This window comes from Chiloscyllium punctatum, chromosome 20, assembly GCF_047496795.1.
Source record: "Chiloscyllium punctatum isolate Juve2018m chromosome 20, sChiPun1.3, whole genome shotgun sequence".
NCBI classification, from domain to species: domain Eukaryota; kingdom Metazoa; phylum Chordata; class Chondrichthyes; order Orectolobiformes; family Hemiscylliidae; genus Chiloscyllium; species Chiloscyllium punctatum.
In genome coordinates, this window is record NC_092758.1 from 56,779,816 (window position 1) to 56,804,630 (window position 24,815).

The following is a 24,815-nucleotide window of genomic DNA, read 5'->3' on the forward strand; positions in this document are numbered from 1 at the left end:
ATTAAACATGCCATCATTTCAGCCTCACAGTTTGGGCCATAAATTGTGGTGTTCATAAATACTGATGTTAATCATCACCCAAAACATCTTTCAGGTATTGTCAAAGCACCTTGCAATTATTAACTTGTGATTTAAATGAATTAAACAGATAATGTTCACCAACAAATATTTGCAGTATTTGTAATGGCTTTGACCATTATATTTTGAAAACTTTACAATTTGGACCTATGTTTTGTTGAAGAGTTTGTGATAAAATGACCCAAGGGTCAATACAATAGCATACCCTGTAAGTGAGATTCATAGGGAGGCCTGGAACCACTGAGAAGGGAGAGAAGGAAGGTCTTCTTCCTTTGGTTAACAGGAGGAATCGACCATGCCATGTAGCAGGAGCAAACTTTCTGTTTAGCATCATCTTCCTCTGCCTCTCTTTCTCATTTCTCATACCTCAGGTTTCTCCCTTAATCAACTACCTTCTTTGAGGGTCTTACCACGCTCTATGCCCAGACCTGTCTGGATGGCTCAATTATGGAGCACACAGCAGACCACCATAATAGCAGAGACCTTTGAAGGTGGATGTTGTAAGACTGAACTTGACTTTTCGAAGTACAGATCCAGGGCCCTCAGAGTTTGTGATGCCCCATCAGTTGTGAGTCTGATGTGCTGGATTAGTGGTGCTGGAAGAGCACAGCAGTTCAGGCAGCATCCAACGAGCAGCGAAATCAACGTTTCGGGCAAAAGCCCTCCCGAAACGTTGATTTCGCTGCTCGTTGGATGCTGCCTGAACTGCTGTGCTCTTCCAGCACCACTAATCCAGTATTTGATTTTCAGCATCTGCAGTCATTGTTTTTACCTAGTCTGATGTGCTGTCCAGCCTTGGAGAAGAAGGCACTTGCCACCTTGGTAATGTGCCAGTGCACAGCCATCTGCGACATGTTACAGAAGTTCCCACTGAACAGGACACAGATGGCTGTCAGTAGTAGCTAAGAGAGCAGCTGTCTCCTTTGACACTGGTTCTAAGATTTTTTCCAGGTCTCTTCAGTTCTTGCCTGTTGATCCAGTGCTCAAGGCTTTGTATCTGTTTCCCATTTCTCTCTCTTCTCAGGCATTCTGATGCCCTGTGCTCTTCCCTCCTTATGAAGACCGCTGCTCCTCATCTCCAATGACCTTGATTTGAAGGTGCAAACCCATTTAATTATGATAAATATGTGTCTTACCTTTCAAAACATTTCTTTCCTCCCTGACAGGTCGCCACGATGGTGCTTGTCTGCCTTCAGCTGGTGTGAGGCAGGCAATTCCTAAAGGTTAGCTGTCCCCAGTGAAATGCAGTTTGGAAGTATGGATGAATTTGGAGGCTGGTGCTTTCCCAGTGCCCTCACAAATGATACAAAAACAGAGGTAAGAACTGATGGATATAGAGTCATAGAGATGTATAGCAAGAAAACAGACCCTTCAATCCACTTGTCCATGCCGACCAGATATCCCAACCCAACCTAGTCCCACCTGCCACACTTGACCCATATCTCTCCAAACATTTCTTATTCAAATACCATCCAGATGCCTTTTAAATGTTGCAATTGTACTCACCTCCACCGTTTCACACACTACCCTCTGCGTGAAACGTTGCCCCTTGGGTCTCTTTTATATCTTTCCCCTCTCACCCTAAATCTATGCCCTCTCTTCCTCCACTCCAGTGAAGAGATTTTGTCTATTTATCCTATCCATGCCCCTCATGATTTTTAAATCCCTATAAGGTCACCCCTCAGCCTCCGACGCTCCAGGGAAAACAACCCTAGCCTATTCAACCTCTCCCTATAGCTCAAATCCTCCAACCCTGGCAACATTATTGTAAATCTTTACTAAACCCTTTCAAGTTTCACATCTTTCTGATAGGAAGGAGACCATGATTACATGCAATGTCCCAAAGTGGCCTAACCAATATCCTGTACAGCCGCAACCATGACCTCCCAATTCCTGTACTCAATACTCTGATAAACAAAGGAAAGCTTACCAAACGCCTTCTTCACTATCCCATCTACCTGCGATTCCAAGGTCTCTTTGTTCAGCAACATTCCCTAGGACCTTACCATTAAGCGTATAAGTCCTGCTAAGATTTACTTTCCCAAAATGCAGCACCTCACATTTATCTAAATTAAACTCCATCTGCCACTTCTCAGCACATTGGCTCGTCTGATCAAGATCCTGTTGTAATCTGAGGTAACCTTCTTCGCTGTTCACTACACCTCCAATTTTGGTGTCATCTGCAAACTTACTGACTATACCTCTCATGCTCACATCCAAGTCATTTATATAAATGATGAAAAGTAGCGGACCCAGCACTGATCCTTGTGGCACGCCACTGGTCACAGGCCTCCAATCTGAAAAACAACCCTCCACCACTTCCCGCTGTCTTCTACCTTTGAATCAGTTCTGTGTCCAAATGGCTAGTTCTCCCTGTATTCTGTGAGATCCAACCTTGCTAACCAGTCTCCCATGGGGAACCTTGTCGCATGCCTTACTGAAGTTCATATAGATCACATCTACTGCTCTGCCATCATCAATTCTCTTTGTTACTTCTTAAAAAAACTCAGTCAAGTTTGTGAGACATGATCCCCCACGCACAAAGCCATGTTGACTATCCTTAATCAGTCCTTGCCTTTCATGTACATCCTGTCCCTCAGGATTCCCTCCAACAACTTGCCCACCAACAACATTAGGCTCACTGGTCTATAGTTTCCTGGCTTGTCCTTGCCACCTTTCTTAAACAAGGGCACCACGTTAGCCAACATCCAGTCTTCTGGCACCTCATCTGTGACTATCGATGATACAAATATCTCAGTAAGTGGCCTAACAATCACTTCACTAGCTTCCCACAGAGTTCTTGGGTACACCTGATCAAGTCCTGGGGATTTATCCACTTTTATGCATTTCAAGTCATCCAGCACTCCCTCCTCTGTAATATGCACATTTTTCAAGATGTCACCATCTATTTCCCTACATTCTATATCTTCCATGTCCTTTCCCATAGTAAATACTGATGGAAAATACTTGCTTGGTATGTCTCCCATCTCCAGCAGCTCCATACAAAGGCCGCCATGCTGATCTTTGAGGAGCCCTATTCTCTTCCTAGTTACCCTTTTGTCCTTAATGTATTTGTAAAAACCCTTTGGATTCCCCTTAACTCTATTTGCCAAAGCTATCTCACGACCCCCTTTTGCCCTCCTGATTTCTGTCTTAAGTATATTCCTACTGCCTTTATACTCTTTTAAGAATTCACTCGATCTATCCTGTCTATACTGGACATATGCTTCCTTCTTTTTTTTTACAAAACCCTCAATTTCTTTAGTCATCCAGCATTCCCTATACCTACCAGTCTTTCCTTTCACCCTAACAAGAATACACTGTCTCTGGAATCTCGTTATCTCATTTCTGAAGGCTTCCCATTTTCCAGCTGTGTCTTTACCTGCGAACATCTGCCCCCCATCAGCTTTTGCTCACTGAGCTGGAAGGTTCGTTTTCAGATATTCCATCACCATACTAGGTAACATTGTCAATGAGCCTCCGGATGAAGCACTGGTGGTGTAGCCCACTTTCTATTTATATTTTGTGTTTTCTTGGATTGGTGATGCCATTTCCCATAGTGACATCATTTCCTACGGTGATATCATTTCCAGTCCTTTGTCTGAGCAGGTGGTAAATGGGATCCAATTCAACATGTTTGTTGATAGAGTTCTGGTTGGAATGCCATGCTTCTCGGAATTCTTGTGCATGTCTCTACTTGGTTTTTCCAAGATAAATGTGTTCTCCCAGTTACAATGGTGTCCTTCCTCATCCGTATGTAAGGATACTAGTGAGAGTGGGTCATGTCTTTTTATGGCGGATTGATTTTTATGTATCCTGGTGGCTAGTTTTCTGTCTGTTTATCCAATGTGGTGTTTGTTTCAGTTCTTGCAAAGTACTTTGTAAACAAAATTAGTTTTGCTTGTTGTCTGTATAGGGTCTTTCAAATTCATTAGCTGCTGTTTTAGTGTGTTGGGGGTTTGTGGACTACCATGATGTCAAGGTGTCCGAGTAGTCTGGCAGTCATTTCCGAGATGTCTTTGATGTAGAGGAGAGTAGCTAGGGTTGCTGGACGTGTTTTTGACCTACATCCAGAACCTCAACCTGAGCTACAAATCTTCTCAAAACTTGCTAAGAGTTAAGAATGTCTGGCGCATGACATTGCTGTCATTGTTTCTCACATTTGCTATTAAATAGGGTCACCTAAAGCAGGAAATTTACACCAAAATCAACTAGCCACTAAATGGTACACAATTATTTTGTGGCAGGGATGTGCCGCCACCTCCAAACAGACCCCACCACCAGAGATATATTTCCTTCCCCACCCCTTTCCGCCTTCCGCAAAGACCATTCCCTCCGCAACTACCTGGTCAGGTCCACGCCCCCAAACAACCCACCCTCCAATCCTGGCTCTTTCCCCTGCCACCGCAGGAACTGTAAAACCTGTGCCCACACCTCCTCCCTCACCTCTATCCAAGGCCCTAAAGGAGCCTTCCACATCCATCAAAGTTTTACTTGCACATCCACTAATATCATTTATTGTATCCGTTGCTCCCGATGTGGTCTCCTCTATATTGGGGAGACTGGGCGCCTCCTAGCAGAGCGCTTTAGGGAACATCTCCGGGACACCCGCACCAATCAACCACACCGCTCCATGGCCCAACATTTCAACTCCCCCTCCCACTCTGCTGAGGACATGGAGGTCCTGGGCCTCCTTCACCGCCGCTCCCTCACCACCAGACGCCTGGAGGAAGAACGCCTCATCTTCTGCCTCAGAACACGTCAACCCCAGGGCATCAATGTGGACTTCAACAGTTTCCTCATTTCCCCTTCCCCCACCTCACCCTAGTTCTAAACTTCCAGCTCAGTAACTGTCCCCATAACTTGTCCGGACTTGTCCTACCTGCCTATCTTCTTTTCCACCTATCCACTCCACCCTCTCCTCCTTGACCTATCACCTTCATCCCCTCCCCCACTCACCCATTGTACTCTATGCTACTTTCTCCTCACCCCCACCCTCCTCTAGCTTATCTCTCCACACTTCAGGCTCAGTGCCTTTATTCCTGATGAAGAGCTTTTGCCCGAAACGTCAATTTCGAAGCTACTTGGATGCTGCCTGAACTGCTGTTCTCTTCCAGCACCACTAATCCAGAATCTGGTTTCCAGCATCTGCAGTCATTGTTTTTACCTTATACACAGCCATGCCTACTGCCACAAAATTAAGTGAAGAAGCAGTGCTCTGAATGCTAGTACATCCAAATAAACCTGTTGGACTATAACCTGGTGTTGTGAGACTTTTAACTTTGTCCACCCCAGTCCAACACTGGCACCTGCACATCATACTGCCACAGAAGCAGAGTGAAAGTGGCCAGGAGCCCTGTGGAGAGCCAAGATGGGTTGCGCCAGATGAATGGTGACATTTTTGACTCTGTAGCCCTTGTCCCTCATACCTATTTTTCATGCCACCTCAAATCTGCTATGAATTCCTACAACCCGGGAATCACCATGCCAACTCATGGTTCTTCAAAATAAATAGTCAAAGGATTTCACAGCAAAAAAAACACCTGATATAACAACTTAAAGTCAGCAGTTCTCTACAGCTATCAATCTGAGTCCTATTGGAGCAATTCACCTGGATTCTAGATTAACAGACATGATGTGTTTGGAGTCTCTATTATTGATGTTTTAACTGTCCGATTGATTGACACTTTGGTAGGATTGTAGGAACAGTAGATTTTCAGAGATTTTGTTTATAAGTGGGTGATTTATTTTTCTCTGTTCCACACATGCTGTTGTTACAATATGGCTTGTTAGTTCTGTACCTATTGTAAAGCGGATGGATATACATGGAATATCCATAAGACATTAAGGGGGTTATACGACTCCATGAGTGAGTAGCAGGTCATAATTGGTACTGAATTGGAACAGATGAGGTATGGAATGAGCATGGGCAAGGCCACTTGATGTTATCTTCCAAGTGTTTCCAGAATCCACGGGTTAACAGATACTCAAAATCCACTCCACAAAAACTGCACAGCTATGAGATACCTACCCCAACAATGGTGCCAGTCAGGCCAGTAGATCAGGAGTGAGTTTGCTACTGCACATGCTAATTCCATGCCAGCGAAAAGTGAAGGTGCTTCAAACAGGCAGTCAGTCATTGAACTTACCTGGCATTTTTAATTGGCTCCAGAGTTGTCACAACATTGCTAAGACCCAGCCTAAATCTCCACAGTCAACAGGGTAAGGGAGAAACAGTCGTAATAAATTAGGAAGTAGATGTGCTGTAAAGAATAACTGTAGAACTTGAAACTTTTTTTTGCCAATTCCCTTTTTGAAAAATTGTAACATTCCTGCTGGGTTTTACGGTGCTGGGTAACCTAAAGTACATCTTCATGTGAGCTTACAATTTGACCATGTTTACTTAGAGGTTATTTAACCCTGGATGTCAGAGCTGAACCATTAGGTTTTCACCTGGTGCTCTTAAATGTCGAGTTACAGCAGGAATCTATTATACGTGATCAGGAGGCAAAAATCTTTGGCTAATTTTCTTCAACTGAGTGAAACTTACATTTATTTTAAAATTACAATTGCAAATGATCAAAGCAGAGCAAAACATGTGAAAGCAGTTTTTTTGGGCAAATAAATACACTACATGTCAATAGATCTTAATCTGTTCTCTAAGACAAATATTGTATTGTTTTCCAAAATCAGAACCTAATCTTGGCTTCTCAAGTCAGATGTAATTTAGTACAACATACTCACTCTTTAGGTGGGTTTAAGTCCTCTGGTCTTGTTTCAAAGAATTGGAGAACTTCGTCACACTGTGAGATATGAGTTGGTAGTCGGATGAGAGCCTGCACACAATTAGCACACAATGAGATGATAACATTTGGATTATTTGTTTCAAAGAAACCCTGTTCTTTCCAAATGGAGGACCTGAGCCTAATCTATTAAAATAGAGGTTTATATTATCTATATAAAATTAAATATCCCTTTTCTCTCCCCTTCATCACAAAACAAAATCATTTAAGAAATAGATTTCCAGTTTCATTTCTGGTTTCCCATCGTGAAAATAATGACCTGCCATAAATTTCTAATCAATATATACCAACATATGTAGCAATACAATTTAAGAATGATGTATAAATACACATTGTTTCAATCACTACAGAACAATTATTTTCTCAACTAATATTAAATACATGCATCATACCACTTTCAAGTAAGTACAAAAGAAGTATTTAAAAGATAACCAAAAATCACCAACACTGATATTGGTGGTAGCAATAATGAGAACTTTTTCACCCAGATGGTGACAAATGGTGGAATTTGAACTCAATTCAAATCTGGGGCGGCATGGTGGCTCAGTGGTTAGCACTGCTGCCTCACAGCACTAGGGTCCCAGGTTCAATTCCAGCCTCGGGTGACTGTCTGTGTGGAGTTTGCACATTCTCCCAGTGTCTGCGTGGATTTCCTCTGGGGGCTCCGGTTTCCTCCCACAGTCCAAAGATGTGCAGGTCAGATGAATTGGTCATGCTAAATTGCCCATACGTTAGGTGCGTTAGTCAGAGGGAAATGGGCCTGGGTGGGTTACTCTTCAGAGTGCCAAAGGGCCTGTTTCCACACTGTAGGGAATCTAGTCCAATGATTACCTTGAAACTGTTGTCGATTGTCCATCTGACTGAGTAATTTCATAGAGTCATACAGCATGGAAACAGACCCTTTGGTCCAACTTGTCCATGCCAAACAAGTTATCCAAACAAACTAGTCTCATTTGGCCCATAGCCTTCCAAACCTTTCCTATTCATGTGCCTGTCCCGTAAATGTTGTAACTGTATCTGCTTCTACCACTTACTTTGGCAGTTCATTTCCACATACGAACCACCCTCTGTTTTAAAAGGTTGCCCCTCAGGTTGCTTTTAAATCTTTCTCCTATCACCTTAAAAAATGCTGCCTAGTTATGTTTTCTAGGGAAGGAAACTACTGTCCTTAGCTGGACTACCCTACATGTGACTCCAGTCACACAGCAATGTGATTGATTCTTAAATGCCCTCCAGACAATTAAGGATGGCCAATAAATGCTGGTCCCACATCCCATGAATGAGTAAAAAAGAAATTTAACTTCAGTCAGGTTTCCTTCAAGTTGAATTCAAAAGCTTGAACTATATATATATATTTTTAGAAACCTTGCTCACCTTAGTTTCTTTTAAAATAATAGTTTCATGACATGTTAGAGTAGATGCAGGAAGAATGTATCCAAGGAAAGGGGAGTGTGGCATCAGTGGTCACAATCTAAGGATATGGAGTAAGTGACTTAAGACTAAGACAACAAGAAATTTCTTCACCTGCAGATTGGTGAGCCTACGAAATTTGCTAACACAGAAAGCAGCCCTGACCAAAACATTGCATGTTTTCAAGAAGGAGTTGGATATAGCACTTAGGGTAAAGGGATCAATGCATATGGGGGAAACCTGGTAACAGGCTACTGAGTTGGATGATCAGCAATAATCATAATCAATGGCAGAGCAGACTCAAACAGTCAAATGGCCTACTCCTGCCCCTGTTTTCTAGTTTTCTATGTCTTTCCTGATCCTATCATCATCATATAAACAACCTTCCATTAAAACTCCAGGAGGCATCAGTTATCTGCTCTGACACATACTGTTTTAAACTCATGGTTCCAAAAAGATTGACTTAATTACTTATTAAAGTCTTCAGAAAAGAAAGATATTCATTTGCCATTAATTTAAAATTCAGGAAAAAAAATACATGCACTGGTATTATCGATAGATTACTAATCCAGAGACTCAGGTAATGTTCTGGGGACTCAGGTATGAATCCCACTGTGGCAGATGGTGGAATTTAAATTTAATAAAATTCAGCAATTAAGAGATTCACGATAACCATGAAACCATTAATGATCGTCTGAAACATCACTCGGTTCACTAATGCGCTTTAGGAAAGGAAGTTGCCATCCTTACCAAGTACTGTTCATCTATGGCTCTAGACCCACAGAATTATGGTTGACTCTTAATTGCCGTCAGAGATTAGGGATGGGCAATAAATGGAATAGCCAGTAATACCTACATCCTATGAATGAATTTTAAAAATCTCATGTATTTCAGCAGGGTGTCTAAAGATAAGTATTTTAAATTTAAACAGTGGCAATTATGCAGGGATGAATGCAGAGTTAGCTAAAGTGAATTGGCAAACGAAGGGAGTGCACAATAGAGATGCGGTTGGAGACATTTAGAGGGATCGTCCAAGACACATAGAATAGATGCATTCCAATAAGCAAAAAAGTAAATCCAAGGGACAGACCCGTCTTCCATGAACTAGATACAAAAATATGGTATCAAACTTGGAAAAAAAAACAACCAAACAAAAACAAGTGGCAAGTCAGAAGATTGAATGGAATATAAAAAGAAAATTGACTAAAAGATTGAGGACAGGGATGGGGGAGGAATTTTGAGTATGAGAGAAAGCTAGCCAGATATATAAAAGCAAAAACAAAAAGTTTCTGTAGATATTTAAAAAGGAAAAGAATTAAAGTTGTTGGTGGTTCTATGGCAAATCAGTCTGCGAAATTAGAAAATAATTTGAGTTTTTACCGCATGAAATGAGATCCTTCGACCTATCGTGTCCACTCCAGTCAAATATTCCCATTTTCTAGCACTTGGTCTGTAACCATATGCTATGGTGTTTCAAGCACTCATCTGAACAGCTCATAAATGTCTTGAGGTCCCTGCCTCTACCACCTTTTTAAGCAGTAAAATTCCAGATGCCCAGTATCCTCTGGATTAAAAATGTTTTACTCAAATTTCTTCTAAAACTCCTAGCCTTAAAACTGTGTCCCCTGCTACTGACACCCACTACAGGAAAACAGTTCTCTCTATCTACCCTATCAATGACCATCAGAACTTTAGACTCCTCTATCTTGTCTTTCCTCAGCATTCTCTGCTCTGAGATAAGGCCAGGCTACTTAGTCTCCCTTCATGTCTGAATTGCTCCAAATTGGCAACATCCAGGTGAATCTCATCTGCACCTTTTCCACCTTGATTGGAAAAGGGATGAAAAGTTATGAGGAGAAGGTAGTAGAATGAGGTTGAGAAACATTTCAGCCAGGATCAAATGGTGGAGAACATGCAATAGGCTGAATAGTGTAATTTTGCTCCAATGTCTTATACTTCTTGCTCTTGCGTTCAATACTTTGAGTAAAAAAAAAATTCAGAAGTCACATGACACCAGGTTATAATCCAACAAGTTTATTTGAAATCACAAGCTTTCGGAGCGTGCTCCTTTGTCAGGTGAAGAGAAGCACACAGGCACAGAATTTATAGGTAGGGAGATCAAAAGATCATGAAAATGGTGCGAGTGGAGTGTTAATAGGCTGAATAGCAGGTGGAGGAATGACCTACAATTCGTTGCAGTTTTTCGCAGTGGCATATTGGAACTGTCAATCGATGATTTGAGCATTTTATCCCATTCTCATGAGGGCATCTTACAGCATTTTTAAGTGTCTGTCAGGTTCCTCCTCATCTGAGCAGATCCTAAATATATGCAGGGCTTGACCATAGGGGATGGCTTCTTTAACATGTTTAGGGTTTAACTAGAGAAGTGTAGCATCATGAGCTATCATGTTATTCCAGTCATTTGGTTTGTCTCCAGAACCACCTCATTTTTAATTTTTCATAATTATCTCTCTGCCTCAATTAATAGGTCATCCCTTAACTTGCCATTCAGCTGTTGACACTTCACTCACATCATCTGACACTTTTGATCACCTGCACAAACTTATTATTCAGCTTGTCAACACTCCATTCCCAAAATTTGTATGCTCTTTTGGTGTCTCTGCCTATAATTTCTGTGGCTGTGTGTTTCCCTTGACTCCAGCTCATGACAGAGCAGCACACTGAAAGCTTGTGATTTTAAATAAACCTGTTGGATTATAACCTGATATCATGTGATTTCTGACCTTCTCCACTTCAGTTCAACACAGTACCTCCACATCTTGAGTAAAAAAACGCAAGTTTTGCATGCCATTTTATATGTCATATGTCATCTACCTCCCTACTGCCTTCAAGAATCTATGGACCAGCACACCAAGGTCACTCTGATGTTCTGTGCTTCCTGACGTTTCACCATTCAATTGTTACTCCCATTTGCCTCATTAGTTCTCACAAAATGCATCACCTCACACTTTTCAGAATTAAATTCAATTTGCCACTGTTGAATCCATCTACAGCTGTATTCTTAATATTGTCCAAGACTTTCTTCCACACCACCAATTTCCATGTCATTTGCATGAAATGGAAGAAGGGAAGAAACTCAATAACTGCAAATCACGTGGGAAGTGGTACTGAGCATATTGCTGCAGCTATAGGAGGCAGGTCTCTAGGTCCTGATGGAGTTTATCCTAAGGTCTTCAAAGTACTGGCCACTGGAATAGTCGAGCCATTGGTTTAATTTTTCAATTTGCTTCAGACTTGGGAAAGGTCCCATTTAAAATGGGAAATAGCAAATCTAACTCCTTTAATGAAAAATGGAGGTGAAAAGAAGAGACAGAAAGCAGGAAACTGCAATTTCTCATTGTGAAGGTTTAGAATTAAACATGTTACGGCAGGACACTTGGAAATGTTTAAGGTAAGCAGGCAAAGTCAACAATGTTTTGCGAAAAGCAAATCATGTTTACTCATTAATTGGAGTTCTTTGGGGAAATAAAATCTGATAAGGATAAAGGGGAACCAGTGCATTCATTGTTAATGGATTTCCAAAAGGCACATAATAGCGTGACATATCAAAGGTTATTGCAAAAGAAAAAAAATCCGAATTTTGGAGGAGTGGCATATTGCCATTCATAGGGGTTTGGTTAGCTAACAGGAAACCGTAGTTATGGATCAAGTGCAGTGCCACAGGGTTCAGTGTTGGGGCCTCAATGTTTTAAAATTTATAGAAATAACTGATGAAAGGACAGAATATATGGCTGCTGATGATGCAAAGATAGATAAGAAAGTAAGTTATGAAAAGGACTTATGGAAGCTCAAAGGGATATGACTCGGTTAAGTGAATAAGACAAAGATCTGGGAGAATATAATGTGGGAAATGGAAGATGTCCGTTTTGGCAGGAACAAGTGAATAAAAAGTACTTTGTAAATGGTGAGAGGCTGCAGAGCTTTGAGGTTCAGAGGGATCTGTATGTCCCCATGCATGAATTGCATAATGTTAGCACATAGGTAGTAGTAATAACTGGGAAACCCCACAGATAAACAGTGTCTTTTTTTTAGTGAGGAGAATTAAGTACAAAGGTAGGGACATTATCCTTCAGTTATATAAAATCCTGAGACCCTGCATCTGGAGTACTTTGTACAGTATTGGTCCCTTTATTAACTATTTATTTGGATAATGGCATAGAAAGTCATATCTCCAAAGTTAGGCAGCATTGTGAACAGTGTAGTTGACAGCATAGAAGTAAAAAGTGATATTGATAGACTTGGTAAATGAATAAAACTGAGACAGATGGGGTTTAATGCAAGCTTGGGTTATCCAATGTGAACCAGTTTAAAAAAAAGGGTAATTTCCAAATGATTTAAGACCATAAGACAGAGGAGGAGAAATTCGGACATTCAGCCCATCGAGTCTGCTCCGCCATTCAATCATGACTGATAAGTTTCTCAAACTCATTCTCCCACTTTCTCTCTGTAACCCTTGATACTCAAGAATGTATCTATCTCAGTCTTAAATATATTCAATAACCTGGCTTCCACAAACGTCTGTGGCAATCAATTCCATAGATTCACCATTCTCTGGCTGAAGAATTTGCTCCTTATATCCATTCTCAAAGGTCTTCGTTTTACTCTAAGGCTATGTCCTCAAATCCTAGTCTCTCCTACCAATGAAAACATCTTCTCAACATGTACTATGTCCAGGCGATTCAGTATTCTGTATGTTTCAATAACATACATCACCCATTTAAACTCCATCAAGTATATACCCAGAGGCCTCAAATGTTCCTCAAATGTTAAGCTTTTCATCCCTGGGACCATTCTTGTGAACCTCCTCTTGATCCCTTCACGGCCATACATCCTTCCTGATATATGGGACCTAAAACTGCATACGATACTCTAAATGTCTTCTGACCAGAGCCTTATAGAGCTGTATTCCTGATGAAGGGCTTTTGCCCAAAACGTCGATTTTACTGCTCCTCGGATGCTGCCTGAACTGCTGTGCTCTTCCAGCACCACTAGTCCATCACTGACTTTAAGGGCATTTATATGATTATTGGATAAACATACATTTGAAAATGGAATAGTGTAGGTTGGATGGGCTTCAGATTGGTTCCACAGGTCGGCGCAACATCGAGGGCTGAAGGGTCTGTACTACCGTGTAATGTTCTATGTTAAAATTTTAATAGCAAAAGACAAGTTGGTAAAACTTGTGAAATGTCAGGAAGCACTTCTACATACAGAGTATTTGAGGTTTGGAACTCAGTCTCAAAAATGACACTTAATGCGTGATCAGTTATCATTTTTGAATTGGTAACATGTATATTCTTGTCAAAGAAAGGTATTAAGAAATACAGAGTTAGGCCAAAGATCAAGCATGATCTCATTAAATGGTGAAAAAGGCTTAAGGGGCTGAAAGATTGCCTCCTTTTCCAATGCTCCTAATTTAAGAAACAATGTAAATGTGTTGGAAACAGTTCAGAGAAGTTTTACAAGATTAATACCTGGAAAGAGCAGGTCACCTTATGAGGAAAAGTTGTATTTGCTGGAGTTCAGTGTCAAAAAGTGTGGCACTGGAAAAGCACAGTAGGTCAGGCAGCATCCAAGGAGCAGGACAATCGACATTTCGGGCATAAGCCTTTCATCAGGAATGATCCCATTCCAGGTAAAAGGCTTATGCCCAAAATGTCAATTGTTCTGCTCCTCGGATGCTGCCTGACCTGCTATGCTTTTCCAGCACCACACTTTTCAACTCTGAACTTCAGCATCTGCATTCATCACTTTTTCCTTTAGTCCTCTGTTGGAGTTTAGAAGAGCAAGAGATGACTTGATTAAAATACATAAAGATCTTGAGTGGACTTGAAATTATGACTGAGGAAAAAATATTTCCTCTTTTGGGAAAATCTAGAACTCAAAGTTCACCTTTTAAGACATATCATGGCCCGCTCAGACAGTAATCAGTCTATTGAACTCTCTTCCTCCAAAGGCTCGGGAAGCAGAATATTTGGACATTGTCAAGAGGGCGTAGGGATGCAGTGGGGGAAACAGGCAACTGGCCTATCTTCTGCTCCTTGTTTGTAGGCCATATGTAATAAGCTTGCGACACAGCAATTTAGTCAGCATGATTATTTGTGTACATTTTTAAAAATATAAAGTTTTAAATTTTGTTATTTTTAGGTGAATTTAGTTTACATTAATACAGAGTAGTAAAGAGATGACATGGCCTGCTTCAAATCCTACTAAACAACAAAACTGGTTTGTTTAGTTAGTATGAAAACAATGAGGCCCAAGTTGTTTTACTGAGAAGGTGCAAGATGTTCATACTTCTCGATAATGGGAAGACCACTGTACTAACTTAAGAGAGACTTCTCCATAACTCACAGGGAAGTGGTTGCAAAGTCAGGCTTTATCAAGATTTATGCTCAATTCCAGAATAGGATAAAGTTGAATGTTTAGAAGATAATTAGCATTTTGACCTAAATACATGGCTCAGATGATTCATGTTGCCATGAAGATGGACACTAAAAGGGAACGAATCATAAGGATTTACAAGGTTTTCTTAATTTTTCCTGAAACCCTTGTGACAGATCAGTCTGTTAGTATCTAAGAAAGACAAATAGCATAGAGAAGAAGGCAGACCATCTGTCTTGCTCACCACACAGACTGCAAATAGATCCCTGCATTTATGCTTAAAGAGTCTAAGTTTCTCAGGATTTAATGAGGGGCGAACATTTGCCTAGATTTAGCAAGAGGGCGTGGGGTGCAGTGGGGGCAAGAGACAACTGGCCTAGGAAAGCCCTCACTGTAAAAAAATCAATTCAGAAACTAGAATTTATCCAGCTGGAAAACAGAAAGGAAATAATCTATTGAGAACTGAACATACCCTTTGACTGATTTCTTGAGAACAATTTGTCGACTTCAAGGGACAAAGTAACATTTAACTGTAGTGGGAATTTTTGTTTCTTTTAAAAGTTAAATAAGGGAAATAGTTTACAGTATAAGTTTTGGTAGTTCAGAGTATATGTTGACTACAAAAATAATGTTTATTCAATGTTATTTTTGAAGTTGTTGTAGTAAAAGTCTTCAAATTTGACATCTTGCTGTGTGATCCCTTCAGTCAGTTAATGGAAATTCAAATACATTTTATGCTTCTCTATGTGGATTGTAATAACATACTTAGTTGGATTCAGGAACATTATGAGCAAGTACTGGCAGACCGCAGTGGAAATGTACACCCGAAAAGCAACAGGGATCAAAGAAAACTTGAGTGATGTCTCTGCCCATCTAGATGTACTAAAAGCATCACAAATTGCTTGCTGAAATAAACCTGAAACAGTATACATCATGGTTTTAATACAGACAAATGTCCACACCATTCCACATAAAAAGACAGATTACACCTTCCCAAAAGTTAAAGGGAAAGAAATCTCACCATTGAACTTGGACTTCATGAAGTGAGCTATAGCTAATTCATTATTCACATTTTATCCAACTTCTGTGGTGTCAGGCAGAGTTCACTCATCTGTTAAAGACATCACTAAACTCATAGCTGTTAAGGCCAACTGCTAGTTTAAGTGTAGCCTAAACCCCTTCCACCTGCAAAGCAGCCCACAAGTGTGGTCTGTTTCACTATGTGATTATTGCTTACTCGTATCAAGCACAGATTTACAAACTGGACGTTGCAATGGGATCTATTAGATTTTTCAGTCTTTCCTTGGCCCATGATTGGAGAGCTGATACAGGCGCAACAAGCCATTCAAGGAGCAAAGGAGAGCAACATGCCACATTTAAGTGCCAAATCCTTCACACTGATTTTGTCAGCCTTTTCCTCCACTGTACTACTCAGTGTGAAATAAATTCATGCTCCATCCATTGCTCTCTCACTCAGCATCTCCTTGTAACCCCATCTGACTGACACCCACACTCCTCTTATACTCATCCCTCACAGTCCAGTTCAAGTATTCAAGATCCATTTGTTTTTGTCCTTACAGAGGAACTCCACAGACAGTCACAGAACCGAAGGGGTCCTTCAGTAATCACCACCTTGACCACATGAAAGGCACAAGAAATGAGAATTCTGTGGGAGTGAATGGCCATTGTGAAGGAGGAATAGGGATCTGTCAGATATCCGGTGACAAGTTAATGCCCACAATCCACAACTACACGTCACACTTAAATTGGCATGTCTTTCATCTCTAATTGAAACATGATTATCTGCACAATGACGATTTTGACTTTCTTCCCTTGTTAGTCTCATTCACATTTATCATCTCTCACATTCAATTCAGTTGTTATTTTTCCTTTATACCATTGGTAGGATTTCTCCGAGGAGTCATCAGACATGCCTTTATCGAGAGTTCCCTTCTTTCAAAAGAGCCATTCACTACATCTGCTTAGAGCTTGGAAGAACTGCGATTGAAATGACTGGTGCAGAATGAGGACATCATGGCAGCTTTCCAGATATCTTGAGAGCATATGTATAATATTATTCAGGTGCTGAACATACACGGAAAGGAAACAACAACAGAAATTGCTGAAAAACTGAAGGGTCACTGGATCTGAAACACTGACTCTGCCTTCTCTCCACAGAGGTGGCCAGACCTGAGTTTTTCCATCAATTTCTGTTTTTATTTCTGATTTCCAGCATCCGCAGTTCTTTCAGGTTTTTTAAAATATAGAATTGAATCTATTTTGATTAACAAATATTCATGGATACTTTGAGGGCATCTTGACTGATGTGGATCTGAAATCTCACGTTTCTTGAACCAGGAGGAGTTCAGCAATACAAAGTCTCTCCAATTCTGACTGACCTCATCAGTGCCAAATTGAACTTAAGTGACAGCCCTGGTAAGCATAGCTTCAGATGATGAAATCCTGCAGACATCAAAAGCAGGCACTTGGTGAAGAAAGCTGGGTGACTGGGTGATTTTGACTGCCCTTGGCAATGCATGCCCACCTGATTCATCTTGTGGAAGGTCTCCTCCCATAAAGCCCCAAACCTCCCAAACCTGCTGAGACACTACAGCTTAGTCATGTCCAGTTCGGCACCCATTCCTTCCATCCATAGAGCACCAGACTGAGGGGAAAGAAATTGCTTCTTCTGCAGTTGCTGCTTCTGTCAATGGAAGTATTGTCATTGCAATTTTCTTCTTTCTTCTTCAGAGGGCCAAGCTAGAGCTATACAAACTGTTGCTTTGCTGCGATGAAGTAGATAAGGTCAAACAACCCAAAGGTGGGGAAAGAAATTATCTCCAAAGTTTTGGAAATCACCTCCAAAGCCATTATAAAGCATTCTAAGGACAAGTCCTGTGTGTACATCAGCAAAGAAACATATGCCCTGTTTATCTAAGAGTTTTCCAGCCTGTCTGTACACATGCACAGGCAGTTATAGCCAGGATGGTTAGTTATTTGCTGAACTCCCCAATAATGTTAGGGTTTCATTCACACTTACTAAATACAGAAGGCAGTGGATGCAATGTGGTTTCCAAACCTACCTGGACATTTTTCCCTCCTGTACAACCTACAATCCTGCTCAGAAATCAACCCCTAAACCAACCCCAAAACACCATCCTCTCTACAGGTTAAATTCTGTCTCTCCCAAACACTGATTTTCAGGGCTGGGTAGTAAAGTCATGCTTCATGTGATAGAGATTATCTGTGCAATTATTAAACAATGCACATAAAGCTAATGTATGAATTTTTAGCAAGATCTTGGACATCCTGTAAGACAATGTTAATTTACATTGCTTTTCAGACAAGCTCTTGATATAGATGCGTCCTTACACCTTGTGACCTCGACCATTAGGAAACTGCTGAGATGTGGCAGACAGAGGAAGCACATAATGACAAAAGGCTTTTGCTGATGTATTTGAAGCAAAACATGACAGTGCATTACATTAATTATCTACTCAGAGGGCAGAGGAAAAGTGTATTGCATACAAAGCTAGTCCTTTCTAAAGGACATTCTCTCAAAGTCAGTCAGTTCTGACACATTCTTCCTGCATATCTGGAATTCTATTGCCTCACTTCCAAGCATTTGTCCTTGGACTGTGGTTTGTTGTGCATTGTGTCAACGATTGCAAACTTCATACTGTCACTGCAAACAAAATACAGAACATACATATAATGCTGTATTAACATTTGTCAAGACAGCCTGAAGAGAAATATAACTTAAAGCAGGAATTCTTGTATTGATGGAAAATAAATATTAAACATCAATTGTAAGTAAGACATTTTCATTAAGTATGCAAGTCCTCCTGAATGGCTTGGGTCCCATTTTACAAATCGATGGTTAATGAAAATAAGAGTAACATTTCTACTCCATGCTACTTTAATAATTAGAAATCACATTATCTTAAAAGAATAAAAACAATTAATCATTAATCTCTCTACTGTTGAGAAATCATCTTTTGCCAGCTTTCAGTAATTCAGTAGAATTGGTGCACATTATGTAGCAAGGAAACATTGATGCGATACAATCATGAGAATAACATTCTACATCAAGAGAATAGTGTTTTACTTTTGTCAAAGAAAAAGAACCTTCTTCCTGTTTCCAAAGATGATACCACTGGCATAAAAGATCATGATGCAAATTCTACCAAACAAATTGCACATATGTTACTTACATTAAAACTTTAGTTCATTTGTAGTCCTAATTTTTTTGCGTTAGTCCTCAACAGTTTTGAGTGAATTGACTAAGTATCCTAAATAAGGATAATCCACCACTATTTTTATTCTTGTGGTGAATTTATGATTTATCAAACATGCTTCGCTAGAAAACTGAACTGGAATAAAGGGTGACTCCATCAACTACATTCAACATCCAGTTGTGATCTCAGGGTATATGGCTTTTGAGCTGAAAATGTGTTGCTGGAAAAGCGCAGCAGGTCAGGCAGCATCCAAGGAACAGGAGAATCGACATTTCGGGCATAAGCCCTTCTTCAGGAAATTTCCTGAAGAAAGGCTTATGCCCGAAACGTCGATTCTCCTGTTCCTTGGATGCTGCCTGACCTGCTGCGCTTTTCCAGCAACACATTTTCAACTCTGATCTCCAGCATCTGCAGTCCTCACTTTCTCCTATATGGCTTTTGAGCAGAGTATCAATTTTAAGTATTGCAGAGCAGAGAAAATGGCCAAATTTGTCACAGGATAAGCCTGTCACAATGATGAAAAAGAGCTGATTTAAATATTCATCAAACCCATTCTAATGCCAAAATTATATGAATAACATAACACTGACATGACATCATTCTGACAACAACACGTGAGCTATTTCTCTCTAAGAAACTAAGTAATTTTGCTGAACAGTTTTTCCATAAAGTAGCGATATTAATTTCTTGTTACAGACCAATAGCGGACAAGAATTATGACAGAACATTTTTATACTTGCAAAAGATAGGTAATAAATCCTTAAAGTTTGCAAGTCCATCATTTTAACTCAGTGTATTATCTTTTACGAGAAAAGTGTACAACTAAGTATTTCGTGTTCTTATACCCTTGAAAACTATCAGCCATTAGAACCGTCCCATTGATATATTAGCATGCTAATCTCTTCGTTTTCGTGAAGATTGGTAGGTGATTAAATCCTCTTTCAATGACAAGATTCAGCCATGGTAAAATACTGAGTCCTTATAAATTTGAAGCTCTCAGTCTGATCTGTTAAACACAATGACAAGAAATTAATTCCACTGCTTTTCCTGAAAATCAGAACAGAAAATACTGAAAAATCTGTACAAGTCAGACTGTTGTGTACACAGAGAACTAATTTTTCAAGTTGATGACTTTTTATGAGAACTAGGAAAAAGAATTGTAATAGTTGTAAGCAAGTGGGGATGTGGGAAGAAGAGAATAAGAACAGGAGCTCTGCATTAGCAAAGAATAAAGGTTGGAAGAGTTGGCGATGCAGGGCCAAGACAATGTATCTAGAACTGGTTAGAGGATGAACAGCTGCTATCAAAAAGCAATAACAAGATGAAAACCAGATTAAAACCAAAACAAAGAGAAAATGCTTGGAGGTCTGGCAGCATCAGTGGAGAGAGAAAGAGTGTTAAGGTTGAACATATCATTCTCGAAATGTTAAAATACCGTTTCTCTCTCCACAGACACTGCCCAAACATGCTGACAGTCTCTAGCATTTTCTATTCTTGTTTCAGATTTCGAGCATCCACAAGTTTTACTTTTTTGAAGACTAAAATCAAAATCTGCAAAGACAACACAATGGGGGCAGAGGTTACAGTCTGAAATTGCTGAACTCAATGTTCAGTCCAGAAGATTGTAAAGGTGTATATTGAAAGGAGAGGTACTGTTCCCTTAGCACAAGATAGAGGGCAGTGGGATCAGCATGAGAACAAGGTGGAGAATGAAAATGATAGATGTTTGATCACTCAAGGTTGTGGTCACGTTGTAGACTGAATAGAGGTCTATCAAAATTTGGTAATCCAATCTGCTTGATGTTAAAAATGCCTAGATTTCAACTGTTCAATGCTTGATTTGATATACATCAGTTCATAGAGTCATAGAGATGTACAGCATGGAAACAGACCCTTCGGTCCAACCCATCCATGCCGACCAGATATTCCAACCCAATCTAGTCCCACCTGTCAGCACCCGGCCCATATCCCTCCAAACCCTTCCTGTTCATATACCCATCCAACTGCCTCTTAAATGTTGCAATTGTACCAGCCTCCACCACATCCTCTGGCAGCTCATTCCAAATGCATACCACCCTCTGCATGAAAGGTTGCCCCTTAGGTCTCTATTATATCTTTCCCCTCTAACCCTAAACCTATGCCCTCTATTTCTGGACTCCCCGACCCCAGGGAAAAGACTTTGCCTATTTATCCTATCCATGGCCCTCATAATTTTGTAAACCTCTATAAGGTCACCCCTCAGTCTCCGACACTCCAGGGAAAACAGCCCCAGCCTGTTCAGCTTCTCCCTGTAGCTCAGATCCTCCAACCCTGGCAACATCCTTGTAAATCTTTTCTGAACCCTTTCAAGTTTCACAACATCTTTCCGATAGGAAGGAGACCAGAATTGCACGCAATATTCCAACAGTGGCCTAACCAATGTCCTGTACATGACCTCCCAACTCCTGTACTCAATACTCTGACCAAAGAGACCAAACACCTTCACTATCCTATCTACCTGCGACTACACTTTCAAGGAGCTATGAACCTGCACTCCAAGGTCTCTTTGTTCAGCAACACTCCCTAGGACCTTACCATTAAGTGTATAAGTCCTGCTAAGATTTGCTTTCCCAAAATGCAGCATCTCGCATTTATCTGAATTAAACTCCATCTACCACTCCTCAGCCCATTGGCCCATCTGTTCAAGATCCTGTTGTAATCTGAGGTAACCCTCTTCGCTGTCCACTACACCTCCAATTTTGGTGTCATCTGCAAATTTACTAACTGTTCATCTTATGCTCGCATCCAAATCATGTATGTAAATGACAAAAAGTAGAGGGCATAGCACTGATCCTTGCGGCACTCCACTGGTCACAGGCCTCAAGTCTGAAAAACAACCCTCCACCACCACCCTCTGTCTTCTACCTTTGAACCAGTTCTGTATCCAAATGGCTAGTTCTCCCTGTATTCCATGAGATCTAATCTTGCTAATCAGTCTCCCATGAGGAACCTTGTCGCATGCCTTACTGAAGTCCAAATAGATCACATCTACTGCTCTGCCCTCATCAATCTTCTTTGTTACTTCATCAAAAAACTCAATCAAATTTGTGAGACATGATTTCCCACGCACAAAGCCAGGTTGACTTGCCCATGTTGTGGGGATCAATGGATTTCACAGCTCTCGTACTACTTGCTTGGTGCAGGCATAGACAATCCAGACTTAAGGAGGAAATGATAATCCATTTTCTTGGAGCCAAGCAGAAGATCAACAACTATTCCAGTAAGTCACAAAAGGCTTGTCTATGTTTGATGTAATGGTAAGTGCGCTTAAAATAAAAGTTGGGCAAAAGTGAGGATGTGATGATCATAAAAATCTATTTTAGAGATACCACAGAGCCCATCAAGGTTAGATACTCTCAAAAATGTGTCTGAATTAGTATGGTGCCAATTGATTTCCAATACAATGTCCAGCTCGAGAGAAAAAGTTGAACTGCTGATTAAAATATAATCAATTTGCACAGGTATTCAGGGTGAAGAGGAGGATTTCATTGGTTTGACAAATCGAGAAGTATCTTCCTGAGACTGAAATACAGCATGTGCACACCATCATGGATGATGAAGCACCAAATCATTTTAAATACTGCTCAGTCAAGACTGCATGCATCCAATTTTGCTTCTAATCAATGTGGGTGCAAAAATATCTGTATTGAGTGACAAACTCCAGCATTGACACTTATCACCAGACTACACACAGTGATAACCTTCCTTATTTATTAGATTTGGGGAGACTAAGGGGCGTTGTCAAACCTCTTGTATCAAGACACCAACTCTGCCATTTTCACAAGGTAGTACCAAAATGTGTCACAGGAGGTGAAATAGTTTCAAGCATCTGATATTATTCAGTGGATCACGTCATGGACCGGGATATCAAAACTAGTCATTGTGCACTGCAAAAAATGGCAAACCTGTCATGCTGACCTTAAGGCAGTTAACAAAAACAACTATTCCAGATGAATACCCACTTGCTATAATTCAGAAACTTTCTGACTTGGAGGTGCAGGTGTTGGACTGGGGTGGACAAAGTTAAAAATCACACACACAAGGTAATAGTCCAAGAGGTTTATTTGGAAGCACGAGCTTTCAGAGCAGCACTCCTTCATCAATAGGTCCGAAAGCTCGTGCTTCCAAATAAACCTGCTGTACTATAATCTGGTGTTGTGTGATTTTTAACTTTACCAAAAACTTTAGGTATTATTTCATGAGTACACAAAATTCACAATGTTCCATGTGTAGTTATCTTGAAATACCATTAGCGAAGCAATGCCAATGCTCCAGTTTTTGTTACTCCCAAAGGTGTGTTTCTGTTCTGCAGAAACCCTTATGAATTACATTTGGCACCTTGTACATTTCCAGAAGGTGATACTTTTCAGTCCGGCCAGACGTTGAGGGGATGTTCAAGCTACTTAACAATATTGTTGTCCACAAAAGGAGTAGTGTTAATCGTGCTCAGTCAACTCACACAGCACAATTTGACGCTCAAGCACAAATGTACATTCGCAGTATCCAAGATTGATGTGTCAGAGTACAGAGTGACATCAGCTGGAGGACAGCTGACATGTGATAACCTCAAAGCCATTCAGGTGCTTTGAAGGAGTTGTAATCGGTGCACGATTACTATCAAAGTACTATCAACGTTTACCACAAATTCATTCCTAGGTGCGTAGAGACCATGGAGTCTCTTCAAAAGCTAGTGTTCAAAGATACAAAATAGGAATAGGCAACAACATTTGTAATGATAAACACAAAGATTTCATCACTGTCAGCCCTCACCCATTTCAACCCACATGCAGAAATGTTTGCCATAACAGATGCATCAGGGAATATGTCTGCACCTATACTGCCACAACACAGCAAATTACCAATTGCTATGGATCATGCTCATTTTCAGAAACTGAATGCAAAATCATCTACTGGAGAGTGGGAAGCACTAGCCTGCACCTACTCTTGTGAACATTGCCACATCTATCTCCACAGGTGAAATTTCACTCTCCATACCAATCAGCAAGTGCTGATTGCATCAGGATCTGGTCATCAATCTCGACACACCTACAGAAGGTCTATTTGCTTTCATCAGTACAACTGAGAGGTAGAGTATCTTGCATGTGTATTTGCACTGTAATTCTGTGAAGCTGACAAAATTGAGGGAATGTACAATCAATGTAAAGAGCCATCAGAATTAATTGGATTCACATTGTGCTATTGCTGACCAGGCATCACAGATGTGGTTTCGACTGTTAATCCTGTGTTTACTGGATTGATTTAATTGAAACAATTTTGAAACAATTCCATATTGTATTTCAAGTTCTAATTTGCCAGTGGTTATGTCACTGAATTATTGAGTGAGCGTACTTCATTCAGCATAACTTGTTAGGGTTTCATAACTCCTGGAGTTCACCAGCTGAGGTATCAGAAAACTAACTGATCATTTATATTTGATATCACTGTGGACACAAGTCAGGTCTGTGGTTTCCTTGAATAGCCAGAAACCACATTAGATGTCTGGGAAGACGTCTTAAGGAAAGGCATACAATTACAAATTAGATTCACATAAATATTGATCCCAAGGTTCAGTTGGCAGGAAAGACCAGAGAAATGGAGATGCCCAAAGGTGATTTTGACAGAGGTCTGTATTATTGAGAGGATGAAAAATGTCAATCTGGGCAGGAAGCAGTTCAGGAAGATTTGAAAGAGAATTTTTCCTCCAGTAATAAAAAAGGGATGTGCTTCTAATATCCCAATATATTAACTTATCACCTTTCTTAACAAATAAAATAAACATGGTATTATGGAAGTCACTCTTGACTCCTTATTAAAAAAACTGCTCATTCCAATGTTCTCAGATGGC

The 24,815-nt window shown here is 40.4% G+C and overlaps 1 protein-coding gene across 4 annotated transcripts in view; it reads right to left on the bottom strand.

Moving 5' to 3' along the window:
• Positions 1-24,815, bottom strand: part of sh3pxd2b (SH3 and PX domains 2B) — a 353,494-nt gene that overhangs the window by 130,073 nt on the left and 198,606 nt on the right. For all 4 annotated transcript variants that reach the window (XM_072590958.1, XM_072590959.1, XM_072590956.1 and 1 more), the window contains exon 5: positions 6,823-6,914. In XM_072590958.1, coding sequence (XP_072447059.1) covers positions 6,823-6,914 — 92 coding nt within the window. The remainder of the gene's footprint in view (positions 1-6,822; positions 6,915-24,815) is intronic.